The sequence below is a fragment of the Triticum dicoccoides genome, chromosome 2A (assembly GCF_002162155.2).
Source record: "Triticum dicoccoides isolate Atlit2015 ecotype Zavitan chromosome 2A, WEW_v2.0, whole genome shotgun sequence".
Lineage (NCBI taxonomy): Eukaryota > Viridiplantae > Streptophyta > Magnoliopsida > Poales > Poaceae > Triticum > Triticum dicoccoides.
In genome coordinates this window covers 781045813-781059925 of record NC_041382.1, presented here as the reverse complement: position 1 = coordinate 781059925, position 14113 = coordinate 781045813, and the positions used below count along the sequence as shown (strand labels likewise).

The 14113-nt window shown below is 46.2% G+C and overlaps 1 protein-coding gene across 3 annotated transcripts; it reads left to right on the top strand.

Moving 5' to 3' along the window:
- The first annotated feature begins 8638 nt into the window (after positions 1-8638).
- LOC119352508 lies at positions 8639-11070 on the top strand. 3 transcript variants are annotated; one of them, XR_005170184.1, is made up of 2 exons: positions 8639-9064; positions 9151-11070. XR_005170184.1 is itself a non-coding variant. In XM_037619119.1 (2 exons), exons 1-2 carry the CDS (start codon positions 8951-8953, stop codon positions 10343-10345), a joined length of 348 nt encoding a protein of 115 aa, XP_037475016.1. In that variant the 5' UTR covers positions 8639-8950; the 3' UTR covers positions 10346-11070. The 3 variants fall into 3 exon arrangements, 1 of the variants encoding a protein (XP_037475016.1); XR_005170183.1 differs by having other exon boundaries at positions 8639-9922; positions 10112-11070; XM_037619119.1 differs by having other exon boundaries at positions 10112-11070.
- The last annotated feature ends 3043 nt before the right edge of the window (positions 11071-14113 follow it).

The following is a 14113-nucleotide window of genomic DNA, read 5'->3' as shown; positions in this document are numbered from 1 at the left end:
GGCTGGTAGCATCCAAAATTCGAGGCTTCGGGAACTAAAGGCAGAATAAGTAGCAAACTGAAGAAATTAGTCACAAGCATGAGGAAATTCCTGGTAGTTAGTGGGTTTGTCTACGAAGGGAGAGGTCTTGTGTTCAAATCTGCTGCTTGCACTCTATTTTGGAATTTAACAGAAAAAATTAAATGGGCTGGCCCATGTAGCATCGCTGGAAGGAGGCGGGGTGTGCGCCCGTTTAAATGCCACTGGAGAACAATGAAGACAGAGTTGTCGATGAGTCCGATCGAAGCACCACTGGAAAATCTGATCGCTCAAAAGCAAGTGAAATACCCTCCCTTATTGCGTGTAATCTGCTTCAAGAGCATTACAACAAAAGAAAAGGTGACGATAGGCAGTAAAGATCAGACTTCCGTCCACATTCCGAAGGACCATACCCGCACCTGCGGACCCTTCAGTGGCAAATGAACCGTCAACCGAGAGGGCGGCCTGACCTACTGCTGGAGGAGGCCAGGGCCTCATCGTTGTTCTTTCCAACTTCGGCAAGTCGACGCAAACCTCGCTCAGGGGCATTTTAGTTTTAATCATATCCTCAACACTGTCAACTTTTGCATGCCATAAGGACTTCAAATAGCTGACTAGAAAATCAATTGATACCTGTACTAGAACAAGGCCCTTCCCATGAAAAACATCATTCCGAACAGACCATATTCTCCAAATCAGAATGATCACCATATTACGTACTTTTTCTGTACAATTAGCATGGACATTCAGCAACCATTCCTCCCCATTGCTTAGTAAAATTTGTTTGCTTGGGAGGGGCCAAACGTTCCTCATACCATCCCATAGCTGCACCACTGCATTACAAGTCACAAGGGCGTGATAGGAGCTCTCATCCTCGACGCCACACAGCGGGCATGTTGCCCGCGTCCTTAAATCTAATTGTACGTATAGGTTTATAATTCTTCAGGTACACATTGTTTTTCTATAAGGCAGGTCTTATAATAGATCTTGGCCACTAAATTTTAAATCTAATGGCTAAATTAATTTTAATGACGCGGATTAACATGAAGACTCAAAAGGTGCATCCAATTAGTGGTCATGTTTTTCGGATCTTAGGATATCACTAGCAAACATGCCCGTGCGCTGCAACGGGAGAGTAAATATTTTTTATCCGAGCCACTGTTTTCATTTGGTTTTGATTCTTCATACACCCACTCGACATCTGTCTCTTATCTATTGCATGGAAATATAAGATGCGCCATACACAACAGATTAGTTGGTTCCTGGTGAGCTAGACCAGCAAGGACGAGACACTACTAGAGACGCCGCACCCCAGGTACAACGCCGCACCCCCCTCTTCCCTCCCACTGCCGCCACCCCTGGGAAAATACCGGCAAGAAAAGGGCTTGGAAATGATCTTATTGTATTACGTGCCAAGAAATGTGCTTAATATATTAAATATAGAAAGAGAATCTTGAAAATGCCAAATTTTGGCATCTTATATGTTATTGTGTATGTTGAGTGAAGTAAAGTTCGAAGGCCAAACGATGAAGCAACCGACACTTGGTTATAAACCAAGACTCGTTTCCTGTTGAACCACAATTCTTCCTTGGAAATGTTCTTGTCTATGCAGTGCATGTCACAGTTTTTTCAAAGCCTTCTTAAATTTTTACCACAATCTCTAGGTGCCATATGACAACACAATGCCAACTTTCATGTTTTTCTTACTTTTTGCATTTTTTGAATTGAAACACCAATAATCTCCATGGTCGGGGTTCAGTCTTGGCACCCTAGCACCCCAAGGTTTGGAGTTCCTTTCCTTTTCTTGCTTAAGGCCTAAACATAAACTCAAGAACACAAATAGGAATTTTACCCATTTTCGCCAAAATTTTCATGCACTTGCAGTTCAACTTTGAATTATATCCATTATATTCCTAGAAATGTCGTTAGTGAGTTAGATATAGCAAACAACCCGAAAAAATAACATGTTTTGACATGAATATGTGATGGCGTATGTTGAGTGCAAGAAAAGTTTAAAGGTCAAACGATGAGCAACCAACACCTCGCATTAAAGCCTGACATGTTCCCTTTCGAAACCACAATTCTTTCTCGAACATGTTTTGCTTTCTAAGTAGTATATGTCACAATTCTTCCGCGGGCATATGGACCGGTTCTCGAGGAGCCACTTGAGTCGCACACCGGATGTTCTGTTCCCCTTCATGGGAGGGAAGTCGCTGATGAGGGCGATCACCCTCTCCTGCCAGTTGGTCCTCTCCACTCGCCCAGTGAGAGCATGGCCCTGGATGGGCAGGGTTGTGATCATGCCGAAGTTCTCGAGAGTCACTGTCATCTCACCATAAGGGAGATGGAAACTGTGCGTCTCGGGGTGCCACCGGTCAATCAATGTCATGAGAGCCGAGTGGATGAGCGTCAGCGGGTGTCTTTTGAACTGAAGAACAAAACCCAACATCCGTGCTCTCCTAAAGTACAGAGTGTAGCACTCGTCATACTGCAGCTGCATAGCCTTCATCTGGCCCCTCATCCGCAATGGGGAGAGCATATCTCAAAATGTAAACGGTATTGTTAGTGACTTATTTTGTGATAATAAAAAATACAGCAAATTGATGATAGCATTACCACTCCGTTCTCAATAAAATGGGCATGGTGACCGCTGTCGGAAGCATGATCAAGCATGGTGTATTTCACGCCGATTACTGACGCAAGGGGGGCCGCCTATAACAATTGGAAATGATGCCATTTTCAACCAACTTGTATCATTTTGAACAAACATGAAACATATCAAGTCCAAATATAAATGAATCATATTCAACCAACATGAATCATATCATTTTCATCATTTTGAACAAACATGAAACATATCTAGTCCAAATATAAATGAATCATATTCAACCGACATGAATCATATCATTTTCATCATTTATCACTTATTCAACCAACATTCATCAATTATCATATATTCAACCAATATAAATGATCGATCTGAATGAATCATATTCAACCAACATCTTTCATTCAACAACATTCAACAATGCATCATATCATCATTTTTTTAACAAAACAATTATGAACTAGGGTTCATCTTGAGGCTTCACCATTTTTTCTCCAACAACATCCACTACTTGCATCATATAACATCCACATGCATCATATATCAAAACAAATTCCTCCAGCATGCATCATATCATATCATCATTTTTTTTAACAAAAAAATTATGAACTAGGGTTCATCTTCACACTACCATTCGAACTAGTGAGTAGGGTTCATATTCAACACCACTAGTGATTAGAGAACATCTAAAATCAACCTAAAACAATCCTAGGTAAAAAAAATCAATCTTAGTTCAAAAATAGGGGTGATTTGAAGCAAATAATGCGTGGAATCGGAAGCTATTTGACTAAAACTAATTGGACGGATCGGAGGAGTTTACTTTTCTTTCTTGGGAGCCAACTCGATCTACAAAAACGATGTAGAAACAAAGAAGATCCAAGGGGAGGAGTAGAGAGGGGCGAGAAAGAGCAACTCCCTCTGTTCTTGGCAGCTGGGAGGAGAGGGGGTGGGGGAGATGGGGCTGGGGCGGGGGCGTTGGCCCCTATAACTGCTCACACCATATCGCCAGGGTCGACGGCGGTAAGGTTATACAGCCTACCGCCAGGGACAGTGGCGGTACGGGGGACGGAGGGGGCGGTGGCTGTCTAGGGCTGCTGACGTGGATTAGTACCTTACCGCTAGGCACCACTCTATCGCCAGGACGCATGGCGGTAAGAAAAAGGATCGGATTTCAAGAAAAAAAATTGAGCTAGGGTCAGATCCTGAAAATCTTTGCTAAAAGGGTCAAAACACGAAAAATTGCCCCTCCAAGGAGCCCGTCCTCCAAAAATTCGCACTCCTCCATTCCCACTTGTAGTGCGCATTGTTTCTAGCTCAAATACCAAGGAGTTAGGTGGAGCTGCATTTTGGACCAAAATAGCCATGTATGCATGTGGTCTCTGTCCAACTCATGTGCGCGCTGGTGAATGGAGGGTTAATGGAGGGTTACTTTATGCATGTCCCGTGGATCAAACAGAGTGTTACTATTGCCGAAACATGCTCAGCGGCGCATATGCGCACTACATTCGGATTTTTTACAGAAAAAATCATATGTGTGGTCCCATCGGGACTTGTGAGCAAAAGAACGAGGGAAAGCAAAGGTGCACGGATGGCTTTGCTCGGGATTTGGGAGCCTCCCGATTGGACCAGCTGCTGCCCAGGAAGAAAGACGGGGCTTAGCCGACACCCTCTCCAACAGGGAACCGCTAGATTTCGTTTTCTAATCGGTTTGGTAAGCGAGAAAGAGACGTGGACATCTTTTCTCAAAGGATATATGCAATGGCCAATGGGTTCACATACCCAAGCATCTATTCCAGCTAAAGTTTTTGCGGTGAGGTTTAGCCACTTGTGTGAAAATGATGTATGATGAATTCCGCATGTGACACGTGCTATTAGTTTGGTACCTGGTGGTGTAGAACTACTTTGTGGATTTAAGGTTTTGTTTCAAATTTTTTGAACTGGTGTGGCATTCGGTTTGGTTGGTTTATCATTTTTTCATTCAATGTGGGGCAGGGTGGTGTGCTTATTTTTCTTGCATGGGTCATCTCAATCCGTTTGTGTCTCTGTTTTTGTACGTGCAGTCCGCTTTCGGTTGTTTGGACGTGAGCGTTAAAATTTTGCCTTTCGTTGTTTGCACCGTTGTAGCATGGAGGGGTTATACGTACGTGTTTGCCTTGCATGCATGCACACTAATTGTGTGCCGCCGCGTGGTGGACCAGTTCCATCATGCAATGGGATCGGTGTCATCGGTGGCCAATGAGCGGGTGGACCAATTAGAGCTGACCAGGGGTGTTGCATTTGCATCCAGAAGCAACACGACAATATGCATGGGCGGCATCATGCAGGCGGGCGACCAGTCGAAACTGATTAGTAGAACTGCACTTGCTTCCAGGAGTAAAACGACAAGAGAAAAGGGATGGAGCCATGCAGCGAGTTGGTGTTATGAGTGGACAGCGGTGATCGGGTGAAACGGTTCGCTTACGCCGCCCGGATTTCTCGCGCGCCGTTCAACCTGTCGTTTTCACCGTATAACTTGCCGCTGCCGCTTTGGTCGTCCTTTCCAGAGTGTGTGCATCGCTGCCCGTCGGTGCTGATTTTCGCGTGTCTTCTGAAGTTCTGCCGCGTGATATGGGGCTATAAATATGCTGGTTTTCCTGAATGTTGTACGTGTCTGTGTAGGCTTCGATCGCCGCCTGCGATGTGCATGCTTCTTTGTTGATGGCCGGGCTGCTCGAGCGGGAGTGCAAAGGAGCGGCAGCCACCACGGAGGAGGCGGCTGCGCCGTTCTGGCTGCTCCATCGAGTAAGGCCGTTGCCAGGAGCTGCTTCGCGCCATCGTCGGTGGCATGGTGGCAACCGGGAGTGTGGTGGAAGGTGGCGAAGCACGCCGATACCACCGGCGTGGTGGTTCGGGCCGTTCTGCTGCGTCGGCTCGGCCCGTATGTATGGAGCATGCTCCGGCGTCTGATGATCGGCTGTTGTATTGTAGTGGCCTTCTGCACGCTAGCAAGGTCGTCCGATGAGCGGCGCTCAAATTCTGTCAAGCTGGACTTCATTCGTGAGGTCCTCCCCCCGTTCTTTCTCTTGAGGGTGTTTTCTCTTCTGTTGATCCGAGGCAGGACAGGAGGTACAACACCAACACGGCACGACGGCTACGGCTACGGTTACGGGAGGCCTCTGGCCAGTGGTGATGCCGGTGTTCAGCGAGGTCCTGGCGGCACGCGACGTGGCTGGCTGCTTACAGCTGAGCTCGCGCTCTTGGCCGTGAGCAGCGACCCGCGAATCCCCAGATCCATGGTAGCAAACCTACATCTGCTACTCCAGCATCCACCATGTCTCATCTACTCTTTTTTTTTCATGAAACCAACATCTAGCTAGCTAGCTAAAGATTCCAGGGTTGATCCTTCTTGCGGCGAGGAAGGGGCGCGTGCATTGGCGGGCGAATGGTGGTGGGCTGCATCACTTATGGGTGTGCGACCAAGGCGTCAGCGACGACAAGCGGGACGTGTTGGTGGTCAGTTCACAGAAAGGGCACGACATGGTGTTCCCCAAGGGCCAGTTGCGCTTGACGAGTCCATGGACAACACGGTCCATCGCAAGGCCGAGGCCGGCGACTGCGCTGACACAGGCAAGGTGCTCCGCTGCTGGCACTACGAGAGAGGCCTCGACCTCAAGTGCTGCTCTCCTCTCCTTTGCTCTCTGAAATCAATTGATCACTATTTCGTTTTGCATATATTTCGTTTTCAGGCAGAGGAGCACCAGCAAATCAATCTGAAGTATTTATCATAATGACACCATCTCACCAAAAAGCTTCTTTTGAGAGTACCATGTCAGGTCTATGTGGTGTGGTCGTTTATATGTGACACCACAGGTACGCATGGGATACTGGGCTCACATAACTAATTAATAATTCATAACATTGAGTTGCAAATTAACTGCATGTCATGTTTCAGTTGATCATGCTGCAACCATACAATCCATGGGCTACAGCTTAGGGCACTGCATATGATTTCACATGATGTTCTGTATATGGGGTTGCATGTGGATTAATTAGTTCCTCCGTGCCCATCATGGTCAATGTGCTAATTATTCCCCCATTTGATGTGATGGATAACATATTCAGACAACTAGGCGCCGCTCTCCTCTCCTCTGCTCTCTGAATTTACCCGATCAGTGTTTCATCCTGCCATGTTACGTACTACTACATCTCTATGGTGAAATCTACTGACCAACATTTATGTACTGCTCCATCTCTAAGTACGCAACTGAAAAAATAGCTGTGAGAGAATGCTTGGGACTGCTATAATTCTAGCACCTACGCATTCAAGCGTAAAAAAATAAAGAAAGAAAACCGCCATGCTACGCAGCCGGAGAAAAGATCTCTCCATAGCTACGTATGGAAACGAAATGAAAGAAACCAAAAGTGCGTGTACGCTTAAACCACATGATCTCTTGACCAGTATGCATGGAAAGGGAAAAAACCCGTTGATATTATAACCATGTGGCCATTCCCCATGCAAAACTCACTCGTTCACGTAGCCACCTCGCCTCCCAATCCCATGCACATGCACGTAGTCATATCACTCTGAAATTCACGCCCAATCAAAGCATGCACCCACCAGCGACAAAACGAAAGCAAATAAATCTCATGCTGTCACATGGAACATAGTTTGACAAAACAAACCGTAGAAGAAAACGCTACGGCCACACATCGTATACCAGCAGATGGGCATCCAGTTCATGGAAAAACTGTTTTTTTTAAGTTTGTTTAGGAGATTTCAAAAGGAAAATAAACACCTTTACCTTTTTTTAGTGGACCTTTACCTTTTATAATTTGTGAAAAGACATGAAGATCTGGTATGAACGGCGACAAATAGAAGTTCACACAAAATAGAAAAACTGACACACGAATGCACCAGCGAAGTGCGGCCACAACTCAAATAACTAAAATTAGAAAAAAAAATGTACATAAAAATTTATATACTACATAGATGATTCACCGAGATCCATCCAACTCAAACTTAGCATGCGATATAAAAAAGTACTTCCCTTGTGTAATATGTATATGTATAGATTACTTAATGCAATAAAACTATCCCTTTTTAAAGCACCTTAGCATCCACAATGCCTTTATGTTCATAAAAAAATCATTCAAAATTATTGTTACTTAATAGACATGCAAAAAATTAAATGAATAAGTAGTAACCAACCAATTAGCAACATGGCACACACATGATTTTAACATAGTATTGCGTGCACACCTCTATTAGACCACTTAAGACAAATTATTACGAACTAAATTAAATTTCACCCTAAGTGAAGACTAATAAATAAAAAGAGATTTTTTTTTCAAATAATATGTATACTAAATCTGGCCAGGTTTCTTTTATCTTGTTTTTTTGACTTTTTTCTATCAGTGAAAACCCGGCCAATCAGATCGTGCCACGTTATTTACTAGGGGATATGGTTGGGTACATTTAGGGTGTGCCTAGCAGGTTTGCATTAGATTTTGGGTTGGGGCAGTCCATGATTGGTGCGCTGCATGTCGGCACCGCATGTGCGCTGCACCTTGATTTGCCTACGTTGTTTCTGGCCGTTTCTTGCTTGGCTGTGTTTGACCACCGCTTGGCTGTTCGTTTTTTATATTCTTTTGTAGCACGTGGGTGTGCATGCCCTTGACGGTGTTTTTGTCCAGGCTGACGTGTGCTTTTATATTTAGCTTGCTGTCATACTGGGTGGCTGCCACGTACGTGCCTGATTAAGATTTGGGTTTGTTGATCGCCACGTGCGTGTGTGGTGCGATTAGGATTGGCCGCCGCTTGCATCGCGCGTTCTAGGCATTTGTTGGTAGATCGTTCTAGGCCGACCTCTCCACCGCAGTATGGGCCTATAAATGGGGCTCGCCTTCCCCATTGCTCATCATCACCTCGCGCTCACCCCTGTATCGTTGTGTCCGTTCCTCCAATTTTTGCTCCGCCCATGCCATGCCTGTTCCTCGCCGGAGGCCACTAGACAAGCTCTGCCCCTTCACTTGCGCGAGAGGAAGCCACGGCGGCGCGCCGCCGGCTGCCACGCTGTTGACTCCGGCGGTGGCTGCGGCACTCGCGATGGCATGCTCAGCTTCCTTGTCGGCGGCGAGGAGGCCATCCTCGCATGCCTCGGGCTGCTCTTTGCCCACCTTGGTCGACTTCTACACGGCCGGTCAGGAGCGGCGAGCAGCAAAATCGCGAGGACAGTTGGATCAACGCGCAGCTCTGGCACTCCTGCTTGAAGATGTGTGACGCTGACGCCTCGGCGTCTGCAAGGTGGAGCCCAGGCTGGAGGCCGCGCGTTCTGCCCTTGCGCGATGGCTGCGACCTATGCGCTGGTGATTGGTGACGAGGAAGAAGAGGGTGGAGCGCATGCCCTCGAAGAACCTGATGGCAAATCACCGCCGTCGCAAGCTACCTTGATCATCAAGGTAAAGAAACCAAACGTCAATCGAAAGAATAGGGGTAGAATCCTGGGAATAAATCTGCATGTGTGTTCTTGGTTTTGGGCATCTAGATGGATAGAACGTCTAGCCTGGGGACACGATCGACTACATGAAAGAGCTAGATGATAGCGAGGAACACTCCTAAGGTGACCAATCTAGGCCACCCAGTGTCGTCACGGGAGAGCCGCGTCATTGCTGCTGTAGCTTGAAAAAATGGTGAGAACAGGGGACTAGCCGAGGAATGTTGGCTGATGGTTGCAGAGCTGCAGTTCGAGGTGGAGCGCAAGCAAGGGCCGTGGCGATACCCGGGTGGAGATCTACAGTGCCGCCAAGCTGGGTCGATCGTTTGCCTGCTTTCTTGACCCTCTCTTTACAGATGGCTAATTATTTCTTCTGCTGCATCAGGAACACACCGGGTACGGCGTTAGCTCACTCACCTCCCTATCTAGCCCTAACTCTGCAAAACAAACCAGGTTCAATCAATCGATCCAAGAGACATACGTGGGAGTTTATGATACAGGCCTTCCATACGTAAATAGCCCATGTCGATGAGGAGAGGATAGGCATGTACGGAGCAGAAATATTTTTTTTCCTTTTCATTCAATATTTTTTGGCTACCAATCTGATCTCAGTCGGGTGCGGCGCGTTTAGTTCGCTCAGGAGGGCACGCTGGATCTGTGTCCATTGCAGTTTTCCACTAATTTGGTTCCTGATCAATTTTATCGGTTTGTCGGGCGGCGGATCGTTTCTATCAGCTGCTTGCATGATGTGTAGGACTGGACGCGTGATGTCACTACCTGCATGCATCAATTGTTTCCCGTATCTTCTTGACGGGCGTTCAATGTAGGCGGTTGTGCCTTTTTCAAATCTCCTTTGTGTGTCATTGTTGTGCCGCTTTGATTCCTATTTTTCGGTGGCCCGCTTTGGTGACCATTTAATTGGTGCCTTCATTGTGGGTCTATAAATATGGAGATTTAGTATTGGGTTGTTTCACTGATGCGTTTGATTCCTGCTTCATGGTGATCCCCGCAGTTCTCGCCGTCTTGGGTCCTCCTTGTGGCATCCGTGTTGGTGTTGTTGGTCATGCCCATGGTTGGCGAGCTGCTGCTGATGGTTGGAATCCTGATGGTCGTGCCCGTAGTTCTTCTAACCATGGCTGAGTTGCTGCTGATGGTTGGAACACCGCCGCCTTGTGAGGATGCGGACGGCTTTGACGACGTCCACACCGTGTTCTTGCAGGGGCATCACCGCCTCCGTGTGGAGTGACCTCACGAAGGGTGTCCTCTAATGCGACTGATTTTATTGCCGGTGAGGAGAAAGAGCATGCACCCATGGTTTTCAACCGTGTCCTGCAGCCGGAGGAACTCAGAATCCTGCGATAGGCCACCCACACGATGGAAGAGATCCACGCGTACCAGAAATAACTGGAAGAAGGTTGGTACCAGCCGGTGTAGATGCATATATATGTCTTATCATTTGGTCCATCAAGTAGCATGCATGCATGTCGGAATAGTAGGGCACTTGACAATGTTTCTTGATCTTAATATGAACACTCTTTGCCTGTAATTTGTGACTTGTAAGTATGATGTATGTAGTACATCCGGGTACTCTAAAGAAGGTAACTTCCGACACTATGATTAGTTAGTTCTCAAAGTCACACATACTTGTTTCGCAAAATAGATGGTTTGTCACTATGTTTTGGTAATAATTGTTTTAACTAATGGTGTATGGCTTTTCTTCAAAACTGTTCCAGTACATACATAAGGAAACTGGGTGCAAGCAGAATTTGCGTTGCATGTTTCTTTTTGTTTTGTGATGACATTTTCCAAGTTTTTTTTGACATTTCAACAAGGGTCTCTATTTATATATTTATGTGCTATTCAACTAAAATTTGATTCAACGTGCACCTCTTGGCTCTCAAATTAAGGCATGTATCTTTTTTTTGTTCTCTCCAAAATCAGTGGAAAAAGAGAAGAGCTTAGGATGTTCATGATTCTATAACGACGTATATACTGGGTTGCAACCTCGATGACGCTTTTCTCCTCGACGGCGTGTGTGCGTTCTTGTGTAGGCTGCTAGGTCGCCCTGCCTTGTGTTTTGTGGACGTGTTATGACAGTTTTCGTTCGTCTTTCGTTAATTAACCGAGTAACTCTTTTCGACCTTTTTCACGGGCCCTAAGGGGCCGCATTAAAAAAAGAAGATAATGCTACTCTCCATTTTGAATGGATAGAAGTTTTTGCTAGGTACATTATACCAACTTTTCCGATGGTTGAGGGCCCTAAAAGACATGTCACTATTAAGGCATGACAACCTGAAAAACTCTTGGATAACACAACTAATATAAACGACCAACCGATTAGCCAAATAATCAACACAAGGCTCTTCCTATCACACATACAGAACTTCTATGTAGCGTCTAGATAATGTGTGTTTCTTTATGAAAGATTTTAACATCCATACAAATATGATGTTTATACATACGCCACGACATAAAAAAAAGTGAACAAATAACAACCAAGTAATTAGTCATAATATCGCTATGGACAAAATTTCTCACATAACATATCAACAGGCGCGGCGTGCCACCCTGCGGGCATGGCTATATAGAGTGGACTGCACACAGTTTTAATATGTAGCTTTTATTACAAGTGTATAAACGTGTCATTTTGTTTGTCAACATGTGCATCATGCATGGTTGTAATAAATGTACTTCTTTTCCATCTTAAGCTCTTATATCACGTTTCTGTGTACGTAGCAATGTGTATTTTTTCATGTAATAGCATATAACACGCATAAAGCCACCACATATTTTTTTAAGTTTATTACTATAAGGATGTATATACGGGCGCTCGCCGCGCCGCACGGGTTATGCTAGTATACACTACTACGCGCTGTACATTTGTTACCCGGCCGGGTCAACACTACACAGAAACGTGCACATCTTCCTCTGTTAAGATATAAAAACTTTAAAAAGTTGGTTAGGTGGACAAGTATAAACAAAAACCTGATTAAACGAACTAACTAGATTGTCATAATCTCTCTGTCTCAATGTCAAATATCTACTCCTAATGTCTCAGTTGGTAGGTCGTGTTCCGGATTTTATTTTCGTCCCACCAACATCGGTTTATTTTCGTCCTCCATTCCGGGTCTTTTTTTTGTCCCACCTCCCACCTTCGCTTGGTTTTTTCTCGTCGTTCTTTTTTCGCCCGGTTCTTTTCCCCTGCAGCACCGGTCTTTTTCCGATAGAGATACTACACGCACGACATGCAACGCCACCCCGCTCGATCTAGATCTCGGCGGCGGCGGCGGCTCCTCCCTCTACTCGCGCACGGACGGATCCCCTAGAGCCCTCCCCACCTCCTCCCTTCTCAGCGCCCATATCGCCACCCCTATGGCGATTCGAGCCGTAGTGGAGGTGACGGAAGTCCGACGGCGTCGGCTTGCCAGAGATGAAGAGGACAACCCAGTGCTGCGGTACTTGGGAGGAGGAATTGGCGACGGAGGTGGCTCCACCTGGATGTCGCCGACCGCCCACCGGAAGGAATCGAAGCGGGACGATGTGGTTCGGTGGCCAACGCGGGGCAGGAGGCGGCCATGGCGTTCCCGGCCATGGCGGTCTTTCTCGATCCGAAGAGGAGACGTCCTCCAATCAGTTCCGCCCTCTCCCCTGCTGGCTTCGCCCTTCACTCACCTTCTTTCCTTAAAGCGGGGAGGCCCCAGATTGAGTCGAGCAAGTCAGCGGGCCGGCGGCCAGATCCGCCACAGCCACATCTTGTCGAGATGGGTCGCAGCGGGAGAGGTAGATTGAGGGGCGGGCACCGATGCAGGGTGTCCGAGGACTGGTGTGGCAGCCGGCGGTTTGATTCCGTGGTGGAGGAGGCCTTGACCATGGTCGGGGCATCCGCTTGATCTCACACCTCCCCTGGCCACCGCCACCGCTCGATTCCATGCCTCCACCAGCCGCCGCCGTTTGAGCACATGGGCGCGAGAATGGGAGACGATTCTGACGGCGTATGGGCCATCATCCTCCAGTCAGCATCATGGACGGTACTAGATGCAGCAGCGGGACCTTACCCCTGCTCTCGGCTATGGTCAGTGATGAGCTCCCCCATCCCCCCTAGCTCTCTTCTTCGCCCTCACAATTTTTTTATGATCCTGTTTATTCTCAGATCAAAGTCAATGGGACATGATGCACCATAAGAATAATATGTTTGCCTATTTTCAAATGACGAGTTGTTTCAGAGTTGTTAGAATAAGTGGGCCCTCATTCTTTTCTGTGTGAATTAGATTTGCTTGTTCGGAATTTTGCAGGCATGTGCTGTAATTTATTGATCTGGTCTTGTTTTGTTTGCAGAGACGCCTGGTGATGTATCAAATTCTGTCATGCAAAATAAAGGAGCGCTGAGGATGATGGTTTTCATGTTGCCTTGGATCATGCTGGTTCGGTACCTTGGATCATGCTGGTTCGGTAGTGGCCTCTAATATGTCAGGTAAGATCTTGGGGTATTATATTCTCTGATTCTCCATTAGATTGTCGGCTCATTGCAGGATTTGTCTTGTTGTGTTGGGTTAGTTGTGATGCGTGTCGCCTATAGGGATACGATGTGGCCGCAGGCCATGCGTGTGCCTATGCATGCTAGGTAATATTTGTGTTCATCCATGCAAGAGGAAAGTAACTTAATAGTTTGAAATAAAAATGATTCCGAGAAGATTTGGTCATGGTGTAGTATTCTTAGGCTAACTTATTATTTCTTGTAGAAGCTAGAAAGATATGTCTAGATAATAAATGTACATAAAATTTGGTACGTATAGTTTCAATACATTTGCATTTCACTTTCAGTTATATGTAGGTTTCTAGCATGCTTTTATTCAAGGTCTTTGCCAAGTGGTGTGTGGCTGAATTAGATGGCAGTTGTTCCATCGGTTGTTGCTGGTCATATAGAGTTTACCTTTGATTTCCTATATGGTGTACTTGGGTCCAGTTCTCTTCAGAAAATTTGATGTAGTTTTCTACAATAATTAGCCTGATTGGT